This window comes from Vidua macroura, chromosome 10 (genome assembly GCF_024509145.1).
Source record: "Vidua macroura isolate BioBank_ID:100142 chromosome 10, ASM2450914v1, whole genome shotgun sequence".
Lineage (NCBI taxonomy): Eukaryota > Metazoa > Chordata > Aves > Passeriformes > Viduidae > Vidua > Vidua macroura.
Genome location: NC_071580.1, coordinates 226,502 through 249,676, shown reverse-complemented (window position 1 = coordinate 249,676; position 23,175 = coordinate 226,502). Strand labels below are relative to the sequence as shown.

The 23,175-nt window shown below is 47.6% G+C and overlaps 2 protein-coding genes across 3 annotated transcripts in view; one reads left to right on the top strand and one right to left on the bottom strand.

Moving 5' to 3' along the window:
* LOC128812206 (uncharacterized) overlaps positions 1–16,134 on the bottom strand; it is a 36,912-nt gene extending 20,778 nt beyond the window's left edge. The window contains exons 1-2 of the mRNA XM_053986464.1: positions 16,085–16,134; positions 15,646–15,972 (exon numbers count right to left, since the gene is read on the bottom strand). Coding sequence (XP_053842439.1) covers positions 15,646–15,972; positions 16,085–16,134 — 377 coding nt within the window. The remainder of the gene's footprint in view (positions 1–15,645; positions 15,973–16,084) is intronic.
* PFN2 (profilin 2) lies at positions 16,049–21,306 on the top strand. Of its 2 annotated transcripts, none has more exons than XM_053986968.1 (3): positions 16,049–16,264; positions 17,237–17,429; positions 19,586–21,306. In XM_053986968.1, exons 1-3 carry the CDS (start codon positions 16,133–16,135, stop codon positions 19,681–19,683), a joined length of 423 nt encoding a protein of 140 aa, XP_053842943.1. In that variant the 5' UTR covers positions 16,049–16,132; the 3' UTR covers positions 19,684–21,306. The 2 variants fall into 2 exon arrangements, with proteins under 2 accessions (XP_053842943.1, XP_053842942.1); XM_053986967.1 differs by having other exon boundaries at positions 19,267–19,678.
* Positions 21,307–23,175: the final 1,869 nt, after the last annotated feature.

Here is a 23,175-nt window from a genome sequence, read left to right as displayed (position 1 = left end):
TATATTAATGTATTATAACATAGTTATAATAAAGAAATCATTCAGCCTTCTGAACTGGAGTCAGACATCATCATTCTTCCCATTGGGTTAACTGGCATTTTACAACAGATATCTGTTCTGCCTTTTTGATAGTGGAAATAAAGCAAAGCTTCCCAAGGAAAGATGTTATGGGCCAAAGTCCACAGATAACATTAGCAAGTGGAACATGTGCCAGCCTGGGAGGAACAGTGCCCCTGCCCAGTGAGACCCAGGGGAGTCTCACTGCTTCCAACGCCCTCTCTCTGGCAGCACGGCCCCACGGCAGGGCAGGATGGGTTTTGTGGCTCCACTTCCAGGCGGAATGGCAGCACTGAGACTTTCTCCATACTGAGAGGTGAAACAACTTGGTGTAAAGCATTTCTATACACTTCTGTTACAGAAGCGTACAGTACAGTGTCTTCTGTGCTGTCCAAAGACACAAGTTGTTGCCGAGATGCAGATTCAAATTAACTCAAAACTAAATAAGTATCAGTCACTACTTTACAATTCAAATTCCTGTGAAGAAGCCAAACTCTAAAGGCAAAATTAGATCAACCCAGATCTTGTACATAAGCAGACTGAGTTTGCTCAATCTTGGATTCGTGCCACTTTCAGTGTTTTTCTAGCCTTGCCATGCTCATCCTAAGCCAGGGACCCAGGGGAGCAGTGTTTCTGATGCACTACAATCACACGCATACCATGGTGTTTCCCTCGTATTTCTGCTCTCTCTCCCCACATGCACAAGGGTGTTGCAGATGCAGTGTTTGGAATAGCCCTACCTGCTTCAGGGCTTCACCTACAGCTGTCTCCATGGTTTAAAGCACTGCCAGGCTACAACTATCACACCTGTATTTGTCATGCCAAGAGTCTATCTCAAATGGAAGTACTTGGACTTGTGTAAAACCAATCAGGTAGTTCAAAGAACAGGGAATAAGATAGTGCTTTAATTAGACAAACATTAACCACTGCAGCTTCAGCAGAAGGCTTGGCAGATGAGGAACCAGCAAGCCACAGAGGAACAAAACCCAGAGAGAAGTATTGAGGAATGATTGTAGTGATCACACAATGCAAACTCTGCCATGAGCAATTATGTGAGAACAAGGTTAAATATTTCACTGGGACTAACACTATGCATTTAATTTTTTTTTTATCAATCAATCTGCATAATGTATGCTGGCATCCTTTATGTTTCAATTTTGCTTACAGTAAAACCAACTTTGCAAATCATCCTTGGCTGTATGTTATTTTTACATCCAAGAGCACCGAGCAATAGAAGCTTGGCAGGACAGATCAGACTAAGAGAGAGAAAAAGCATTGTACTTCCCAAACATAGCAGAACAGCCCTGATTTTAAAGCAGTAGGATGAAAATTATTCAGCCTACAGTTAAAATTAGAGGTATGGTGAGATTTAGACTGCAAGAGAAGTACTGAATTAAATGTGTTTTTATTTGACTCCAACAAGATTTTTTTATTAGTCCCTTGGTAAATTAAATACTAGCAACTTTAGAAGTCTGTGAAACAGTCAAATCCACAAGGTGTTTCATGGAGCAAATGCCACCTGCTACCATCACCACTGCAGGAAAGCCAGCAGTGACAGAGCACGGGAGCCACACGGGGCAGTGCCATGGGTCTGGCTCCTCGTGACTCCCTGGTCACTCATCCCCTGCCTCCAGCGCTGGCACGGGAGGACGAGGCAAGCTGGGATAGAGAGAGAAGTGGCAGCACTGTGCCACACACACGCGTGTGCCTGCCCGCAGCAGCACCCAGGGCTCCTGTCAAAAGCCTCTGCAGCCGCCTTTGCCTCCTCCAGCCCCTTCCCTGGAATGGTCATGGTGGCTTCCTCAAGGCCTCCCCTCCCTCCGAGCTGCCGCTCCCAGCTCAGTGGGGAGAGGCCGTGGGCAGCCATGGCCCCAATCTCCCATCCCTGCAGCAGCAGCCGTGGTGCTCAACAACAAAGCCTTGCTCAGGTCAAACACTGACACCCTGCACAGCCGTGAGACACCTGGCTCAGAGCCACCCTGACACCATTTTCTGTATCTTCTGTTGCTTCATTGTGCCCAAGAGACAGACACACGGTACTTCTGGGGCCTCTTATAATGAATAATTACTAAACCTTACCCCAAATATATGTATATGTATATGTATATGATTTTTTTTAATAGATATAAAGAAATATAAACCTCACAAGCATTTTGAATGTTAAATGAAAAAAATCATTAACTGGAAGAGTTCACTAATCCAAATAACCAAATCAAGATATTCCCATTCCCCTCCTCCCAGATACAGCCATCAGGAATGTGTCACTGCTCAGCATTCCGACCCACTGCCTCCACAGGCTTTTCCTTTCTCCAGCAGGAAATCCTCCAGCTGGCCCTACTTTGTTCTGTAGCACATTTTAAATTCAGCTTCTTTGCACCAATTGAATGTAGGTGTATGCAGGCATGTGGTACCTGCACGTGGGTGTTCCTCCTGGTGAGATTTCCTTACTTTCAATTTCCTTATGAGCAAATTAAAAGGAAAAAAAAAAAAGAGTAATTCCTTCAGTGACTTTTCTGCCTTTATGCAACACACACACACACACACACACAAAATGCTTAAAGAAATGTAGAAAACAACAGCCACTGAAGGACTCTGCGCCTCCCAAATGGATTGACCAAGTCCTGCCTAAGTTTATGTTGAAGGGTTTGCTCAAATAAGTGTTGCAGATTTCTCCTTAACAGGAAAATTTTTGATTTCCCCAAGCCTTTATGCTTAGAAGCAATATTATTTGCAAGTGGGTGTCATACCACACCATGGGCTAAATGTCACCCTGCACATCAATTCCCTGGAAACTTAAGGAAATGCATATTGTGTCTCTCAAGTTTCCTTGGGGAAGTGCCATGCCCATGATGGGCACTGGGCTTTTGGGGTAAGAGGCTTGATTCCAAGGACAGAGGGACAGAAAGGAGGCACAGATTATGGGTGAGCAGGAAAACTAAACCCTCAGGGGGGTGAATCACTCTTGTTTCAGGAGCAGTACCCTTAGCCTGGGGCTAAAAGAAGCAAAATAGGGAGTAAGGTAGGACACTTGCTAGGCAGAGTATCCTTGGTTGGGTTTGTTTAGTTTGGTTTGGTTTGTTTATTGTGGGTTTTTTGTTGCTCAACAGCTATTACCACTAAATAGCAGAACCTGTGAAAATACAGAGAATATAATTGCTTTGCTCTAAGAACATGAGCCGCATTTTCACCAAACAAGAATGGACGTGTTGGGTTGTTTTAATTCCTGGTCTTGTTGGGCATGTCTTATCTCTGACTCAAAAAAATGGAAATACATATTGAAGGCAGCCAGTTGTCTTGTAGGTAACTGAACACAATTCCCACCACAGGATAGGATTGTTGGCAAGGTGTGGTATCAGTACAAGGACACTTAGTACTGCCAGCTGAATAGATCTGTCAAATTTGTTTCTGCAAAATGTTATGTCTACAACTACTAGAAATAGCACAGCTGAGTGATAAAACTTAAACAAGTGTGAAAAAAAATATTTGCTTTATTTTCATGTCTGTTTTCCTTGTGAATCTGACGGCCTTTTGTTTTCTCAAAGTCATGTTTCATGTGCCCAAGGACTGCACTTTTCCACCCCCTACACCTGTATTCTCATAAGCAGCAGCAGTGCTTAAAGAGATTCTGCAGCCGTTTGTACAGGAGTGAGAAGGCAGGCTTGTTAGGCCCTTTCATCTAAAAAGAAATAGGAATAAAATAACTTTATATAAGAATATTGCCCTTAAAACAGTGAAGTGCTCTTTCATATCTGCTTGATGAGGCCTGGCCCTAAAAAGATTGAAAGAATTTTCACATTGCCAGAACCTTCCTTCCATGAATAGGCACTGATTTCATGCACTACTTTAGGATAAGGTCAGTATTTTTAACTATATGAAGAACAAACATGTCTAAAACACCTTAACCCTCCAGCTGAAACCACACATACTTTAAAGCCATTCTAGTGTATGCATAATTAACGAGTATATTACTCAGCAAATGGTAAACAGCAAGTGTTGCAGTAACTGTCCTGTCACTAATTGTAATACTGTACCAAAATATGCTACTGTACATTAACTAGAACATTATGGAGTGCCATAAATAATTAAAATAATATTATAACTGGCAAAATGAATGAAGCAAGAACATTTTGTAACCCAGTGCTCTTCCTACTCGACTTCATAATTTTCTAATTTGAGTTAAACACTAAATCTGATTCTGTCTGAGCATAAAAAGGAATTTGTTCATATAATTTACTAATTTGGAAAGTAGCTCGGTTGGAAAGAAATTGTAACATGTTAATAGCTCCACATAAGGCATTCTGTGATAGAACATCTGTCTACATGCCACACAGCACAAACTGCTCTTTTGTCATCATTCCTGGGTCCCGAGGTGAAGCCAAAGGAAGCACATCACCGCAAGGGAGAAGCACCCAGGACAGAACTCTGCTGCCAACGGTGGGACATCAAGCCCTAAGGAGGAACCCATCCTACCTGGTCTCACAGGATGCAGGAGAGAGATGGGCTTCTCCATCCACCCCATCTGGCACAACGTGAGTGAGCAGGACCTCTCTGTGTTCCATGAGCCAGGCTCTCTGTACGGCACCACGGGCAAGGATGACTGCTGAGTGCAGGGCAGAGGCAGGAGAAACAGGTTCTGCTCTGGCACATGGAGTTAGACCACTTCAGCTTTTGACATCTAGAGGTGAGAATAGACAGGTGAACAGCACAGGAGTGACATCACTGTATCTTTTACAGGGATTTTTAAAGCAGACCAAAGGTGTTTTTATGCAAGTTGGTAGAACTTGCTGCTCCATTATTTCAATCAATAGGAAGTGTCAAATTGTTTTTGCAGAAGTCTTCTCTTGTTCTGTATTGTTTTGCTTTTTAATTTTCATTCTTTGGTTTCAGTGAAAGAACAGGTCTCTTTTTTAAGACAGACATAAAAGAGGCTGACAGAAAATGTCTGCTGCTTCATTGTCTCCAAGTGGATTCCATATTCTGCTCCTTCATGCCTCTCACCTTCCTGTTCTGTCTTCTCGGAAGTACCATGGAACCTTCCACCTACCCTTTTTTTTTTTTTTTTTAATTTGTTGGCATTTATTTACTGGACAAAATACTACATCAATTTATGCTGCCTGAGGTCACCCTGATTTTCATTGGAACCGAGCACCACCCCTACCCACACACCAGGGCCAGACCTTGCGTGGCATCCTGACCACGCAGCCCCGCACCCCTCCAGAGCAGTGGGAAGAAGGCTGAGGGGTAGTGAACCCAGGATGAACTCTCAGGGGAAATCCCTATGGAGTTTGAGCTCTGACCTTGTTTCTGTAGCCTCCAAGAAGGGGGTTCCTGCATGTCTGGAGCCCACCACAGCACAGAAGGATCCTTAGTGGCAGTGCCTTGAGCAGGTCCACGGGCACCCCCGGGCTGCTGGCTGGCTGGTGGGCTGCACCCATTGCCCCACCAGTGGGAAAGGGGAGAGGCAGAAGGGAAAATCTTCACCTTTCTGCATAAGCCTGACTTGTGCAGTCACACTGCAGCAGATGGAAATCTTTGGGGAGAACAATCGCCCTGCTCCACAGGGTAAGGCAGTTCCCCCTGGCACAGCGGAGGCGGGCACAGCACTGAGAACATCCCAGGGGAGAAGCTTATTTAGAACTGCCCTCTGACAGTGGTAAAAAGGATCCTCCACCCATCTGTCCTGCCCACCCTGGCTATGGCACCCTCCCCAGGAGGTCGAGTAGGGGACACAACAGCCTGTTCCCAGTACAGACAGCCCACGGGCCACCCCACAGAGTCTCGGGACCATGTAAGCAGCTTCGTCAGGCACCGGGAGATGTTGGAGAGAACGAGATGCTCCTGCAGGGATGCACATCCCCAGGAGATCTTGAGTTCTGGACGAAGTCATGTAGGTGAGATTGTAATACCACTCTGACATGGACAAGGACACCAGGGAGTTGTGCTGGGTATAAGCAAGGACAGTTTCTAGTTCTCAGTTTGTTATAATAATGATGGATTAATCCTATTCTTGCTAATCTGCCAGGACAGAACAGCTGACATAAGACTCCTCCAAGCTGCAACGGGTGTCCTCAGCTGCAGGAGCCAGCAGTTGTTAAGCACACTGTTAACTCCCACAGACCAACTATTTCCTTCTTTTTTTTAATAACCATTTCTTTAGGCAAGTGTCTCCTGGTACATCAAAAATTCATTTTAATCAATTTAAAATTAATAACAAACCAGCAAAATCCTTAGGGCCTGAAAGCTCTAATCTCTGCCACTCTGGAAGTGATGAGTCAGCTCCAGTGCAGCAGCCATGGAGCAGCTGAGGGCTGCCCATGAGAACTGAATTAGGTCACTTGGTTTGCTATTCATGGAACCGTGGCTGTCCCTGTTGTTCTGAGCAGAGCTGCTGTGCTCCAAGGGCACTGCCACAGCACTTGGCAGCTGCTGCTGCTGCCATGGCTCTGTCCTGTGTACTTACCAGGTGGGAGCACCAGGAGCCTCTCCAAGGGGAGGGAAAGGACAGTGGCTGCAGGACACAGCATACACAGAGCCCTGTCCCACTCCCTGGTGTCTGCATGGTGTCTCCTTAGGTTCCTGCCCTGGCCACTAACCCATGCTCTGCTCGGGCTAGGAACAGGAACCAGCAGTGCACAGAGCCAGACTTCTGGCTCCAGCCTCTTCCCAAAGCACAGCTTCCCCCCAGGCCCAGCAGCAGTCTCTTCCCAAGGGAGCACATCCCTGGGTATGCAGAGCTGCTGCACTCCCCCGCTCATCACCTGTGTCTAACAGCATGCAGCTCCTGTGGCAGCTCCCTGCAAAACGCTGGGCTGGAAGTCACCCACAGCACAGGATTGCCGTGCTCCTGGCAGCTGTTCTATACCAGCCATTCTGGAACTAGCTCAAACACAGGTGGCTTCTGACCTGGGAGGACAAAGAGAACAGCCATCAGAGGCTGCAGGACCAGACTCACTTGAGTCCAATTCCTGCTCTGGCAAATGTCCTCTTCCTCACAACAGCCTTCAGAAGGGTCTGGTCACTTCAGGGACCTGGAGCTCCAGCATTCCTGTTTGCCTGAACTCCCAAGTGCCCGTGTTTCTGCAACTACAGTCTCCAGAGAGCCAGAAAAAGATCTTCTGAACACCCTGGGAAGCACATCTGTCCTGCTGCTGCAGGGTAGTCCAGTGCCCATATCCTGCTTATGCCTCTCATATTCAAGGAGTGGTTTTGTCCCTGCCACAGGGGCACAACATGACAAAATGACTGTCTGCTCACCTACTAATATCAGCTGTGATAGAGATGAATGATTTTGGCTCACATCCTCATTTGTTCAATGAAGAGAAATCAAAATGAACCAAAATGGTTGAACATTTTGTAAATTAGTAAGTATTGAAGCTCCACTTCTCTGCAAGGCTACAGAGTGACAGACATAGTGCAATGGCAAGTGATAGAATAGCTCTTTAAAGTTTAGGTGTGAGATTTCAAAATACCTTCCTCTAATGTTTCAGACCAAGCATAACAGGCATTCCTGAGGCAAATAACAGATTTATTTTTAAAAAATAAGCAAAGCTTTCTTTAAGAGAACACAATGACAAATTCTGTGCAAATGTTAGCTTTGGTAGCACAAAGTGAAAATACAAATGTATTCTTGCATGAGCACAGCAAACAGAAAGGGTGGTCATCCCCACCACATCCTGAAATATAACCAGGTACTTCGTTCAGAAAAGGCATTACCTTTATTCAGCACAGCCCAGGCATTAGCTTAAATCTGCAGCACAGTTCCAGTATACTTAACTTACAGCAACTTCCACCGTGAACCTCAGAGTACATTAAAGGGTGCTAATGATTATAACGCATGCACTAGAACAAGCAGAATCTGCAGCAATATTTTAATTTTCATTTAGATTAAATTTATTATTTACACCACTCTGCTAAAAAACACGGAAAGAGGTGCTGTAAGTGTAGCAGCAGGCATGCATATCTTCATGTATTCTTCTCTATTTTTACCTTGTCGTTGAACTTAACAGACTTCCAAGTGCAAGTAGATTGAAGCTCCATCTAGTGCCAGGGGCCGGGAAGTTACTGGGAGATTTTCATTCCAAAACCAGCAACCATTCTCAGAGAACTACTGAGGAGCAGTAGCAGTAGCCAGCCTGGCATGCCAGAGCTCGCCTGCTGGTGAGAACACCGCGGAATTGCTTTTACGGTGTATAAAGGCTTCATTTAAAAGCTGCAGGACCTTAGGCCAAGCAGAGAGCACGGCACAGCACCTGAAACATGAGCCCACCACGGTGAGAGGGGTTCCTGCTCCATCACCAACATCATGTTCTGCACAGCTCCTCTCTTTGGATCCAGGGAACCAGGATGCTGCTGGTGCATCCCAATTCACCCTGCTAACCTCTAACCAAAACCAGGCCACCAATGGTTCTGAAATGCCCTTGCTGTTTAATACGTGGCTTGAGCACTTGCTAGAAAGTCACCATCTCCTCCACAAACACCTACTAACGGTAGCACAGAAAATGAGTGTCTATTACCAACACACACAATAGTCTAGCTGGTGCAAATGTTCCCTTCCTCTCTTTTTCTGTGCTTTTTTCCAATGGCAAGTGCTAGAACTGCACCTGTTTCCAGCTCTGTAACAAAGCCATGCTGCATGTCCCAGCTCCTATAAGCACACACCATTCTAACCCAAAACAAGGAGGAGGTTTGTGTAGCAGAGGACAGCTGCTCAGATGGCTCATCAAAGCAGTAACGTTGGAAGTTTTTTTACATGCGGAAGCCATGTTTCTTCATTTAAGAAAAGCGGTCTTCATTGTGCATTTTAGATTTGACTTTCGAAGAAAACTGTAATGGGAGGAATCCTTTCACTGTCCTAGTTAAATGTAACCCACCTGAGTCATAAAGCTTTAAAAATCACTATGCCAACTGGACAAAGAGTACAGACAAACTGTATTGGATGCATCTGTCCCACATTTGTCTTCACATAACCTGAGCACAGACTGGGAACGGCACCATTCAGAACACACGGGACCAAACCGCGCGGACGAGCGGCTGAAGGCACGCCAGCACCAGCTGATGATGCATGGGCATGTCAGCAATACAGACAGTTGAGGATGGAGCGTTACACAGCGCAGGACTGGACTCTTCTTCTTCACAGTACCAGCACCATGACTCTGCTCGCAGCTGTGTAAAGGCTGGCAGCAAAAACTCATTGTCTGCTCCAAAACAGCTCCCTGCCTGAGATCCCATGTGTCCAACACAGACACTCACTGCGTGGTCACAGTAGTGGTGCTGGGGGACTGCCCACCCATGGCATGGGGTACAAGCAAGATCACAACCCCTGAAGCACCACCAGATCTCTGGGGATGCCACGTGAGTGGGGCTGCAGGAGCTGCCCCAGCTCACTGCCCCGGCAGTGACTCTGCTCGTCAAGCCTGCCGCACGCTCACCTTCCACAATCAACAGTTGGGCTGAGACAGAATGATTTATTGTCTTTTGAGAGGTATTTTGAAAGAAGATAAAACCTTCTAAATGAAACTGCATCATTCTTAGGCTATTTTCCCCTTTGTTAATTTCTACTTTTCCCCACTCCTCCCATTTTTATATTCTTAATGTTTCCTTTCACTCATACCAGAGTGGCTGCTCTACAGTTGCACAGTATTAGACTTTCAGACTGAATACACCTCTTCTAAGATTACATAAACAACTTTGAGCAGAACATATTTTCACATACTTTGAAAAGTATGTGTTCCTCAAAAATGTGATATTTATTTGAGTGGATGCAGTTGAGAGAAAAGCACTACACCTATGGCAGGAATAATTCTCTCCATGATGAAACTAAGTAGTACTTCTACTGCCAAAAATTCACAACAAAATATTCTAAATATTAAATATACACTGGCTCTTCTTTGAATAGCTAACATCAGGCAAGTTGACTGCTGCTTATAGCTAGAATCAAGTTTTTTGTGGGCAAAGAAAAATTTGGTAAAACGTTAGAATGTTATCATTTTTCTGGGAAAATATGGCTTTTTAGACTTCAGAATAATTATTAAGTGCTTTTGAAGACAGTGAATGTTTTAGGTAGAAATTGCGTATCACAGATAAATTTATGTATCTGTGAATCAAAAATTCTTTGGATTTTTAACAAGTAACAAGCATTAACAGCAAAATCCTTTGTGATCAGAGGTGGAAACAGCACGCAGACAAACATATTCACAGATCCTATCAGGGAAAGCAAGTTGAATGAAGAAAATAACGCCCTGAACAAAGCTCCAGAGCCCCCCAGCTGCATCATGTGGGTGACTGAAGGTGCAGCAGAAAGCAGTGCAGAAACAATCACCTACAGTAACTGTGAGCTAGAAAAACACTCCCGTCTGTCAGGCCTGTCCCCGAGACGCAGCTGGGACAAAGCTGCTGCCTGGGATGGTGTCCCACGGGACAGGGCCCCACGCTCCTGCCATGCACCATAACGCAACTCAACAGTCGGAGCTGGGTTCTTTTCTTAATTCATGCTAGCACAGTGAAAACGTGCACACCAGCTATGAAAATGATAAATTTGTTCTACCAGTCAACTGTGACAGAGAAAAAACCAAGCAGATGAAGCCTGTGAAAAGTTAAATGTTCTCTTTCATCTCCCATCACTTCTTGTTGTGGTCAGTGAAGCATGCACAGGGGTCACAGGTTCCAACTTTACACCACAGTAAGATTGTTAACTGTCCCTGTAAAACCACACTGCACAAATATCCATTAAAAAATGACTGTGTCGAGAGCCTGTGCTTGCTGTGCTTCATTTTCCACTTTTCTGCTTTCTCTCCCTCTTTGTGCTTCTCCAACCCTCTTATTGCATTTCTTAGCCTTAGTTTGGCTTTTAAGATTAACTTCCCCACAGCCTTTCACCCACTGCAACAGCTAGTTGCCAGAGGCATGAGATGAGTCACCACGAGTTCGGGCAAAATAACATAAAGACCTTAGACTATGTTTCCACCTTCCCAACACTGTGTCAAGCTATCTACAAACTTAATGAAATTCACAGTTTCATACCCTTATTTCATAACTGAACAGTTAACAGTCACCTATTTGGGTTCTGTTTGCTCGACTTTAAGCAAAACAAAATACTGTAGGATCTAAGCACGCCGAGCAGTCCGACTGCTTGGTAACTGTGAGGCACAGAAAGCTGTGTCATACAGGCCTAATTCTGTACTTGTTACTCCTGGAGGGACTCATCAAAGACACCATTATGAACCAGAGACTATCTCTCCAACTAAGAATTTACATACTATGTACTTTAATTTCTAGGAATAAGGTTTCTTTTCTGTTCATCAGCAAGATAAAAAATTCACCTTAAAAATCCTAAAGCTGAGCAATGTTCCTTGACTTTAGACATGTTTTTTAGTGCTTTGGCCGGTCTGTAAATCACATCCCCAAAGAACTGTCCTTTCTCCTATTTTAAGTGCTTCTGGAAGCCACTGAAACAGAGGCAATTTCATGCTCTTATATGACATAGCCATATCCCTACACCTGCATCTGATTTACAGAGTTACATTGTGGGTTTGTTCTGTTTGAACTTGATGGTTAAATAAAGAATAAGCAAGGGAACCCCCTGAGAATTCTTTACATAACTGTCTTACATAGGAAGACAAAGGTTTTGCTGAGCTATCTTATTGGTAAAACCATACCAAGCCAAAGCCTCTAAGGAGATGAAACTCTCATAATGGAGTTAAACCATTGTTCCAAACAGTGCAAGATAGAAAAGCAGAAAAGCACCTTTTTTTCAGAACTTTCTGGATGGTTTAAGTGCCATTGTACAAGGCTGTCTGCAGCACAGCCACAGCTGTGCTGGCATGGGACAGGACCTTCTTCATGCACAGCTCTAGTAGCTGTGCAATAAAACTCTGTACTGTGGTCTTCATGATTGTTGCATTTTGAATTACTATATTTTTAAACCTATTTTCACATTTTCCACACATTAATATGTCATTTTCATAATCTGTGTCCAGCTAACACTCATCCCAGTCTTAGGTGGCTTCCTGGGGTTTCAGACAAGTCCCCTGGGTAGCTGTGGAAGGACCCTGCCCAGCCTGACCCTCACCAGGCTGACACACACTGCTCCTGGCTGTCACCAGAAGTGAATCCACTGACTTGTAGCACTTGTAAATTGGTGTTTCCCTCTGCACTTGCAGAAGCACGCGTGGTGAAGAGACAGACAGCCCAGCAGGAACCCAGCGTGGTCAGTGCCCACATGGGCACCATCTTCCAGAGCCCAGCCCTGCAGCCCGTGCACTCTGGCTCTGGGAAGTTCATCTCCACAAAGAAGCCCAGCTGCATTCTGCTCGTGGTTCACTGCCCTCCTGTCTGAACAAAAGTGCTGGTTACAGTAATCTCCAAATGGTGAAAAACAGCAATTTGGTGAAAGACAGTTAGAACCTGTGATATCATAATGGTTGGACTAAATTATCCCAGAGATCTTTCCCAGCCTAAACAATCCTATTGTGAGAAGTCCTGCCTTTGGCTGTCTCATCATTCCAAGCACAGCAGCAGTACTGGTAGCTACAAGGCCTGACAGAAAAACCCAAGTTACATTACTCACAAAATATAACCCTCCTCCAAGTCTTTGGCCAATTTTAGTTTTTCTGTTAACAATATAAAAGCAGTCAAGTTTCTCACAAAGCTGTAAATAGTGATTACACTCTGGTTAAGCACAGCCAGTACTTTAAAATTCTTCCAAATTATTATTTTTCTTAGATGTGATCCAACATCAATTTTAGACAAAGTTCTGAACAGAAGCAAAAGACCAGGAATTGTTACAAGCTGCACAAAATCCTACCAAACCGTGGCTGTAGCGTGCAATTAAATTCCAGAAAGAACAACTACCAGGTGAAATGCAGGAAGAGACTAAAATGCAAGAAATAATGATTTCACAACTATTTACTATATGGCTATAGCTTACAAGCAGTCCATTTAATATGTGAGTCTAGGCACTGATATTAAAATGACCTACTACATCTATCAATTTTAACAAGGATATTTTTATACATATATAAATATTTTGCTTCAGAAATGTCTCAAATTCCACTTAACTCTTACAGCAAATAAACCTAACGACCCTGGAGGTCCCTGCTCTTACAATCTTTAACATATAGAGCACACCCTCATTTTCTTAAATCCAGCAGTCTCAAAAGTGCTGCTGCAGTAGTGCCTACACAAACGGTATTGTAACAATTGTATAACATAGCACACAACCAAATGAGGCACCTAAGAGTAAAATAAAATTAAAGAATCACGATTTTCAGAAACACCACTGGTGACTGCTGAATCTGCAAATTATACATGCTACCTGGTAGCTTTGAAACATTAAATAATAGCAACCCAATTTAGACTTCACTGTCTAAATATATTACTAGAGTTAGTTCACAAATAACATGACTAGAAGCTGAGCTACCAAGCAGGTGTGAAATCCTCTATTCTGATCCAACCATTTATGTTAAGGAGATCCCAGACTTCCATGCAGTTATTTCCAATTTAAAAGCAGATGTCTGTATTCCCTGCATGGCTAACACAACCTACACATCAAAACAGTCCTCACACCACTGATCACCTGGTCTGTGCAGCTATCACAAAAGGTAATATTCCCTGTGAGGCAGGAGCAATATTGCCTGGCCTCTCTGCACTCTGACATACAGGTGAAACACTGGTCAAAGAGGCAAAGCACTGAACCACCACCCATCAGCCTGGCATGGCTCTGCGTTCTGGGGGAGCAGCAGCTGCTCCCCACAGCCTGGCCCAGCTCTGGGCTGGCAGTGGCCATGGGTCCCTGCCTCCTGTCAAACAGGACCAGATGCTGGGCTGCAAGGGTTCAGGAGGGCACAGACGCTCACTGAGCAGAAGGAATGGACAACTGTGTTGGAGGATGAGATCCCTTAGGCAAGAAGGGCATAGCCTTTGGCAAAGTCCTGGAAAGGCACAGGTTCTCCTGTGAGATATCTGCATGCTTGTACCAAGCAGCCTGCTGTCCAAGAGAAGCCCACCTCTTATTAATCAAACAATAATGATGCAAATAAGCAGCTCCAAAATCCTCAAGGCCTGCCCCTGGATCACGAGATGTCGGTCTCTATATCCATTAAATCAACTTATTAAAGTAACACAATTTGGAATCCTTATTGCAACTTGAAGACAATCAACAAAAGATCAAACACATTTTGGTTGAACTCTAAAACTAATGGGCTCATCAGTCTCCCATTCATTTCAAATGGATGCATTTCATTTTGTGCCAGTAAGAATGTTTAACTGGGACCTCCTACAGACCAGGAATAAATAGAGAAGTGACCGTCAATGGCACTTTTAGAAAGAAGAGAACCTTTTCTCTTTCCCATGGAAGGAATCTGGAGGCAGGATGATGAAGGCAAAAGCTTTAGCTATTTTAAAAGCTTAAAACAACTTTAAAGACTGTAACTCATTGGTAGATACAATGACATGAGAATATTTCTGGGATACATGGATGATGCTGTCCAAATTCAGACTGGTAAAGGCACTGTAAAAACAAAATAGTGGAAAAAAACCCTTATGGAGTTAAGGCAAAAGTTACAAATGAGCTCTTTTCCAAGTACCTAGTAATCCAAGCAATTAGTACTAAACAACACTGAATCCGATGACAACAGAACTAGGTTGTTAAAGGACTATGAAACCCTGAAGTGTGCTGTAGGGGTATCCATTATAAATACCTGGGGACTTAAAGTAAAGGAAAAGAAGGGTAAAGGTAAAGGAAAGATTAGGAAAAGGCAGATTCATTTATTGTATACTATGCCTTGGCATAATCAGGTATGACATCTAACTTCTTGAATTATAGCTGCAAAGCTGCTGACATGGACAGCCATGCCACATCCCACCAGCCTGTACTGCCCCAAGAATCACAACAGCCATCCAATAAAGCAAACCCAGCCTGCTCAAAAGCAAAAATATTGCCCCACTAATTTCAGTGTTATGGAAAACAACAATCGCCTCAAAACACAGAGCAATTGCCTCAAAACACACCCTTAAGGTGCTGGTGAACACTCCTGTGACCCGGGACAGCCTTGGAGCAGCCAAGCCATCCTGTCCAGGGCCCAGTATCAGTGCAGCAAACCAATGGCACCAGCCTCGGGTGTTGTAAAGGAATGTGGAACTAAATTATTGCAATAGAGACTTGGTGAAACCTGGAACAATAAACCCCAAACTCGCCAGTTACGACCCCTTGTAGAAAAAAAATGTAGCAGATGCTGGTGTGTGAGACAGGGACGCACCCGTGAGGTCCGGGAGGATGAAGGGCACGGGCGAGGCAGGCAGGGGCTCAGCCCCTCTCCGAGGGGCGCCAAGGCAGACGTGAGATTATAGAAACGACACAAATGCAGCGACTGCCCGGGGCCGTAACGGCACAGCGGAGCGGGGCACGGGAAGGATGGGCCGCCGGCCCGCCCGTGCACAGAGCGGGCACCGCTCTGCCCCACAGCCGTGACCCCTGCGGGCTCTCCCCGGGGCCGCCCGCCGGGCAGGCAGCGCAGCGCCGCTCCCGGAGCCGCGGGAGCCGCGTCCGGCCAGCCCCGGGCCGGGCTGCAAGGCGCCACCGCCGGTACTCACCGATCCCGGCCGCTCCCGGCCTCCGGTGGGGGCACCGGGGCGGCCGCACGGATGGCCGGGCCCCGCCGCGCCTCTGCCCCGCGCGATCCGAGCGGGCAGGGGAGGCTCCGGCACCGCCCGCTCCGCAGTTCCACCGGGCCGGGCCGGGCCGGGCCGGGCCGGCGCCCCGCAGCAGTCCCGGGACCGCCCGCACCCGTCTCCAGCGGCCGAGCGGCCCCGGGCCCGGGCACCGAGCACCGGGCATCGGTCCCGGCGCCGGCCGCAGCCCCGCCCCGGCCCCCGGCCCCGCTCCCCCCGGCCGCGGGGGCGGTGCCGGCCGCGCCCCTCCTCCCCCCGCCCCCGGCGCGGCAGCGCAGGGCTGGGCTGGGCCGCGCCGCCGCCGCCGCAGCGCTCGGTCCGCTCCGCCGCCGCACCGCCGGGACCGCCGCCCGCCCCGCGCCCCCGGCCCGCCCGCTGCCCGCTCGCCCTCGCCCGCCGCCCCGCGACCATGGCCGGCTGGCAGAGCTACGTGGACAACCTGATGTGCGATGGCTGCTGCCAGGAGGCCGCCATTGTGGGCTACTGCGACGCCAAGTACGTCTGGGCAGCCACGGCCGGCGGCATCTTCCAGAGCATCACGGTGAGCGGGGCCGGCGGGCGCGCGGCCGGCGGGAGCGGGGCCGGGAGCGGGGCCCGCGGGCCGCGGCCGGGGGGACGGGGGCACCTTGCGGGCGAGGGGCGCGGGCCCGGCCGCCCGCGCCGCCTTTTTGTGCGCGTCGGGAGCGGCGCGGGGCCGGTCCCGCGGGCGGGGGCGGCGGCCGGCCCAGGGCGGGGGGGCGCGGGCGGCGGGCCCGGTGCGGGGCGGGCGGCGGAGGAAGGCGGCTCGAACGCCGCCGCGCCGCCGGCTCCATGTTTTCTCCGCCAAGATGGCGCTCTGCCATTGATGCTCCCCCGCCCTGCCCGCCCGCGCCCCCGGCCCACCCGGCTCCGCGGCCCCGCCGCCCCAAGAGAAGGGCCGTGCGCGGCCGCCGGCGCGGCTGCCCCGGCCCCACGCGGCCCCGCCCCGGGCGCGGCGGGCCCGGTCCCGGCCGAGGCGGAGCGGGGCCGCCTGGGCCGCGGTCGGGGGGCCGGGCCCGCCGTGACGCTGCACTTTGCGGCCGCCGCGGTGCGGCCGGGCCCGCGCCGCACCCCCAGGCTCGGGCCCGGGGCCCTTCCCGAGCGGGAGGCGGAGGGGCCGCGGCGGCGGGGGCAGCCCGGGCCCCGCGGGCGGGCCAGAGCCGGGCTGATGCCGCTGCCGCGGGCAGGCCCCGGGCTGATCTCCCGGGACAGGTGCGGACAGAGTCCGCGCCAGCCCGGGCTCGGGCTCCGACGGACGCTCTGCGCCGTTTAACGGGCCCGGGCCCGCCATCGCCGAGGCAGAGGCTCCCCCGCGCGCAGCGACCGCGGAGCAGCGCAGACTGCGCCTAACAAAGCCCTGTGTTCTGGAGCACTTCCTGCGGGGAGCGAGGGGAAATCACGGCCTCGGCCTCTCCAGACGAGACAGGACCGGTTCTAAATAGAAATTACAGCAATATACCCTTCCATGCTAACTCTGAACTCTTTCCTTTGACAGCCAGGAGAAATAGATATGATTGTAGGAAAAGACCGAGAGGGTTTCTTCACCAATGGTCTGACCCTTGGTGCAAAGAAGTGCTCTGTGATCAGAGATAGCCTGTATGTCGATGGTGACTGCACAATGGACATCAGGACAAAGAGTCAAGGTGGTGAGCCGACATATAATGTTGCTGTAGGCAGAGCTGGACGAGGTAAGCATCCTTTTCTCTACCTTCAGATAGCTAAATTAGAAATATGACCCTAAGCATAGACTCCAGCTATTAGGAAAACCAAACCCCTGTATTTAATGGCTAATTTTGGGAAGTGATGCAAGGGAGTGGATGGCAGTGCTCTAGCTGAGTTCTGACGGAGAATTACACACATCCCCGTTCCCACCTGCATCCCAGCCCAGCACCAGGCTGTGCAGTAGTGAACAGGTCTGTGACAAGCAGGAAAAAGCAGGCTGCAGCACCAGGCAGGCTTAGCTGGTATTCCATCGCTTCATACCTGAAGCTCAGGAGGGGTCTGTTAATGACAGGCAGTGACTGCAAGCTTTCTCATTGTAAATTGCTTGATGGGAAGTTTATTCTGCAAAGATGTGAATATCAGGTAGGAGCTGCTCCTACTTAAAAAGTTCTACACTAACTCTTCTTGCACTTCCTATTGAGCCTGCTGAAGTCTGTCCAGGCAGAAAAAGCCTGTCCAGTTTGGTACCACTGAGAAACGTGCTTCATTCTCAGACACCTGCTCCATGTGCTCCCCATTTAACTTCCAGTAAAACCTATTATGGGGCAGCCAGCCATCTGGGATATGAAATACTGCCTGGGAGTGCTGTGCCTTATGTTGGGAGCACCTGGGCTAGCATTTTTGGGCTGGCTGTGGAACAGGTCCACGAGTGACAGGACTTTGCTAATAGGTGTAAAACCAAAGGCAGAGCAGAGGTCTAAAAGCTAAAGCCCAGAGCAGGCATACAGGAAGAGGGTTGGCAGCACTGAAGTGAAATAAGCAGAGTTCTGATTTGTGAAATGGCAATGAGAACTGTCTTAAGCTTTTATGAGCAAATTGCTATGGAGACAGAATCATAGAGTCATTAAGGTTGGAAAAGCCCTCCGAGATCATAGAGTCCAGCCCTTCTCCCAGTGCGGCCAAGGCCACCACTGACCCACGTCCTCAAGTGCCACAACCACAGGGCTGTTACCTCCCTCCAGGGGTGGGGACTCAACCGCTGCCCAGGCCAGCTGTGCCAGGGCTGGACAACCCTTCTGGTGAAGTTTTCCTAATATCCAACCTAAACCTTCCATGGTGCAACCTCAGGCCCCATTGTGTGATCATGTGTAGGTAGACTGGCTGCAGCATTCCCAGCTTGGTGAACAGTCCCTGGCCTGTGGCAGCCCGGTGCTCATTGTGTCCCCCTCCCTGTGGGGGTACCTGATGGCAGCTCACAGTGGCTGTTGCTGGTGAGCCTCCAGTGTTCCTTTCACCAGATAACCTGGGGCACCTTGCTGGAACTGGGGGAGTGGGGAGAGCCTCAGCATGACAATTGTCCCTGTGTCTTGTCTTATGTAAAAAGTGTGGTTTATAGTTGTGTTATTGCATGGAAAGTCTCAGCCCAACTCACCCTTTGGGGTTTTTTACCAGCATCAGGGCAGTTACTCTGGTTCCAGACCATGGGAATTTTCTTTTGCCACTCTCCAGTCATGCTTGCACACACAGTGCACCCCTGCTCCCACAGGTGTTTAAACTGCTGCCAGGATTTCCTTGCTGGGTGATGACTGATGGCGAGAGGCACCGTAATGCTTCTTTGATAGCTCATGGCATTTTTCTTAGCAGTGAACTCTTAAAACTTCCACAGTTAGATAAAATCCCTGAGGATAGCTTGTACCTTCTCCCAGCCCTATCTACATCTGTATTTTAACAAAACTGTTAAATTAGCTTAATATCCAAATACTGAATCTTGAATTTGAGGGTGTTTATTGCACTGCTTAAAACTTGCATTATTTCCATGTCTAACACACTCTTTTTAAAACTTTTTTTTCTTTTCTCTTTCAGTCTTGGTCTTTGTAATGGGCAAAGAAGGGGTCCATGGAGGCGGATTGAATAAGAAGGCATACTCAATGGCAAAATACTTGAGAGACTCTGGGTTCTAGTTGTTAGGCAGACTGTTAAGTATTAGGGGAAGATTGCTATTAAACTTTCCTGGCGGTGAGCTTTAAACCTTACATTCTGGAAACTTTACTAGCAATGCAGGGTGATGGGGTATGAACCTGTGTCTCCTTTGTATCCCTCTGTTGGTGGGGAAAGGTGTTGTTTTTTTTTTTTTTTCCCTTTAATTCTTTTCATTTCTGTTTTGTTTCCTTGTGTACTCCAGCATTGGTTATAGTCATGGGAAAGGAAGGTGTCCATGGAGGGGCACTCAACAAGAAAGCATATGAACTGGCTTTATACCTGAGGAGGTCTGATGTCTGAGCAGCCTCTCCCCATCCACCTAGCAGCTGTCTGCACCACCACCCGCTTGTGTCAGTGCTACCAGACCGTAGATGGTAGTTTGTGTTTTTTTATTTACCATTTCCTACTGTCATAACTCCAGTTCCCCCTTGTTCATCTCTGTAACCACTGTAGGTAACCGAGCCCATCTGGCACCACCATGACGATGATATGCATGATAACTTGAAACTTGGGAGGGGAACATGCCAAGTGTAGGCTCTGCTTCGTCTTAGCAATTAGTATGATATTGACAGCTAAACCAACTGAGATACTAAACAAGGTGCCGATTGTACAATCTAATTTGATCAATGCCTCTTCAGCACTTTGAGCAAGTCACAGCTCACTAGTCTTCCTTTCACAGAGCACGGTTGGGAGGAAAAAAGTGTGTGCATATCTTCATTTCTGTCCCTCTCTTTGTTTCTGTTTTTTAAACCCATGTGTTTGCTTACACCCATTTTTATAGTGCCTGGTTTGTTTAACCAATTTGCCACTCAAAAGCTATTAATGTCACATTAGTTTTGTCATTGCACTTCACTGTAGGCTTAACTCTTACTTTTTCTTGATGTTGTCTGAAGGTTGTACTGCTTAACAAGTGCAATCACAAAACTATGAAAGGGTACAGATGTACTTCCTCCCATGACCTTAAACCACCATCCTAAGGACTCCCCAGACATTCCATCATTACAATAGCTCAGGCACTTTTTTTTTTTTTTTTGCCAGCTCCTGTTCTGTAGTTGACTTGTGCAAGGCTGCCACTGTGGCCATTAGCTAGCCTGGTATAACCAGCTGGAGTGTGTCTGGTTTCAGTTTCTCATAGGACCAATTTTAATTTGCAGCTTGGGGGTTGGGGGGTGGGCGGTGGTGTATTTGTTTTTTAATATGAAACTGCAATGTCATTGTGGAAAACTGCCACCTTCAGCTACCCTGGGAGCTCTGACTGGCTTCAGTCTTTCTGCCAGATCACTCAATGGTGCAGAGTTTGGCTGCTCTGAAGCCACTGTTTGGATGAAGGTCGGTAGTTTGTAAGCTAAACTGTCAAAATGCCATTTCAAATTTAAAAATCTTCATCTGGCCTGTCACACCCTTGCTGCAGAAATGATGGAGTGAGCTGCCTTGTGCACGAGTCATCTGAAAATGTCTGTAACCAAACTCAGTTCAGGCACGGTTCTGACCTGTATGTCCATTGCAAGAACTGCAGAACTCTGTATACTAAAGAATAAATGGGAGATGGTAGTGGTTGGAATAACTGACTTGGCTGTCTTGTGATGAATTTTTTAATATGTATTCTGTGCCATACTATTGTTAAAAAAAAAAAAGTGAACTGTTGCTATTGTGAGATGGATTTTAACTGACTCTGAGGGTTTCTTTTGACTGGCACTACCTTAGGGACATTCTAGTATTTGCTTCTGTTGTTGGGCCTTGTGGATAATGTACAGATTTAAACAAATTCTTGTTGCTGATTTGTCCATTTCTTTCCCTGCACTTTGTTACATCTGGGATACAGTCTAACTCATCTGATTTAATATGCATTTCAAAAAATGCCATAACTATTAAAAACACCTTGTTTACAGACAGATGAAATAAATTTATTCCAACCAAACAAAATCAGACTGTTGGTAATTCTTTTGCCTCACACCCAGGAAATCCTCTGAGGCCCTTCAGTGCATGGTTGGCCACACTAGCAGGAGGTCTAAGTGCAGTTCTAACTTTGGCCGGACAGAAGTAGTGTGATAATATAAATGGTATGATAATATGATAAATAGTGTGATAATATGACTCCAGTCAAAAGCCAGGCAGTCTTTGGGGTAGATCTTAAATTAGGAGATGATTCCTCATCTCTTAATTCCTTGTTTACCCAGCTCTTGGTGTGGGGTTCCCCTGCCCGCTGACTGCCCAGTGCACCATTCCTAAACAAGCCGAAGGCACCTTTGCATCGGGCCTAGCAAAGGAGGCTGTGGTGGCCAGCCCAGGTCAGTACAGCCAGGGTGGGAATGTGCTCCCCTCACCCAGAGAAGGGGCAGGTTTAGGGTCTCCATTACCTTAAAGGATTGCACCTGTATTGGTTACTTCTGCTGAGAATTCCTAAAAACATAGGCCCAAGGAGATGTGATGGTGAACCCTAGAGCTTGTAGGATGGGAAAACAGCTGAACCCAGATCATGGGAGGTGAACCTGCCTTCCTGGGCCCTCAAACTAGTCAGGTGCTTCTGGACAGGACCTGAAAACACCTCTGTTGTCCCTTCCTTCCCCCATACCTTCATCACTGGTGTCAGCTGCACCTGCTCCTCTGCTTGGCACTAGACCTGGGTCTAACTAAAACCTTCCTACATACAGTGTTAATATTCTCCCACTGCCAAGTTGCTCTGTGTCTGAACTGGATCTCCCAGTGCCAAAGTTAGAGCAGACCAACACACCCAGAGCACAGAACAAATTCCTGTTCACTAGTAACTGGTACAGAGGATGCAAATCTGCTTCCCTCATAAAACACACGTGAAGCTGTTCTCAGTGCCTGAACACAAAGTTGCACTCACCCTTTGACTGCAGAACCTTGTTTCTCCCTAGTTGGGAGGAATGAGGATATTAAAGTCCCAAAGCTGCTTCTATGTTAAGGCCAGAGTGGATGGAATTGACTATAGCAGCACCCCAGAGCAGAGCAGCTGCTGGCAGCACACACCAGGTACTTGTCATCACATTCCTTTGTGTGACATTGTTCCTTTCTGCCCAATTCCCCTCTCTTGAGGTGTATGTCACCTGTATACTTCTGCTTGGTTAAGAATTAGGTGGTGTTCAAATTACTATTTCAAATGCATTTGTTGGTGAATTTTCCAAGCATAACTGTCTGCAACTGATTGCAGGCACTAGAATTATGTAAGAGCATATTACAGAGTTTAGGTCAGTTCATGGTTCTGGAACTCTTCAGATTTTGGGGGCTGCTCCTGGATACAATAATGAATAATCATATGCACTCACAGCAACAGCAGGGACCTATTTTAAGAAACATCTTTCAGCATAGTAATTACATTTTCAGAAACCATTTTCCTGTTTGGACTCACCTAGACATATGCACGCTGAAGGGGAATTTTGCCTTGTGAAAATATACCACTACACTGACTGTCATTACCCCGTGGCTGCTGGCAGCAGTGGTTTGGAGATGAATCATCCTTTCGTTATTATCCTTTTGCTGTGCCTCATTGTGCAAAATAAACTTTTCCCTGCTCTCAGCCAGGCCCAGAAAACTGATCTGCACTGCAGGGTGTGTGGCTGCAGAGAGTGTAAGGTCAGAAACCACATCTGGGACCACCTCACCTGCCATGGCTTGTCCAGGATTCTGGCATGGGGCTGTGTTTCTGCAGGCGCTGCCAGCTCAGTAGGAATTGTTCAGAGCACCCTGGTCATCCTCCCACTCCCCCAGGCAAACTACAGACTCTGGCCAGTCCAAACTCCTCCTCAAGCTAGAAGTGATTAAAAATGAAGG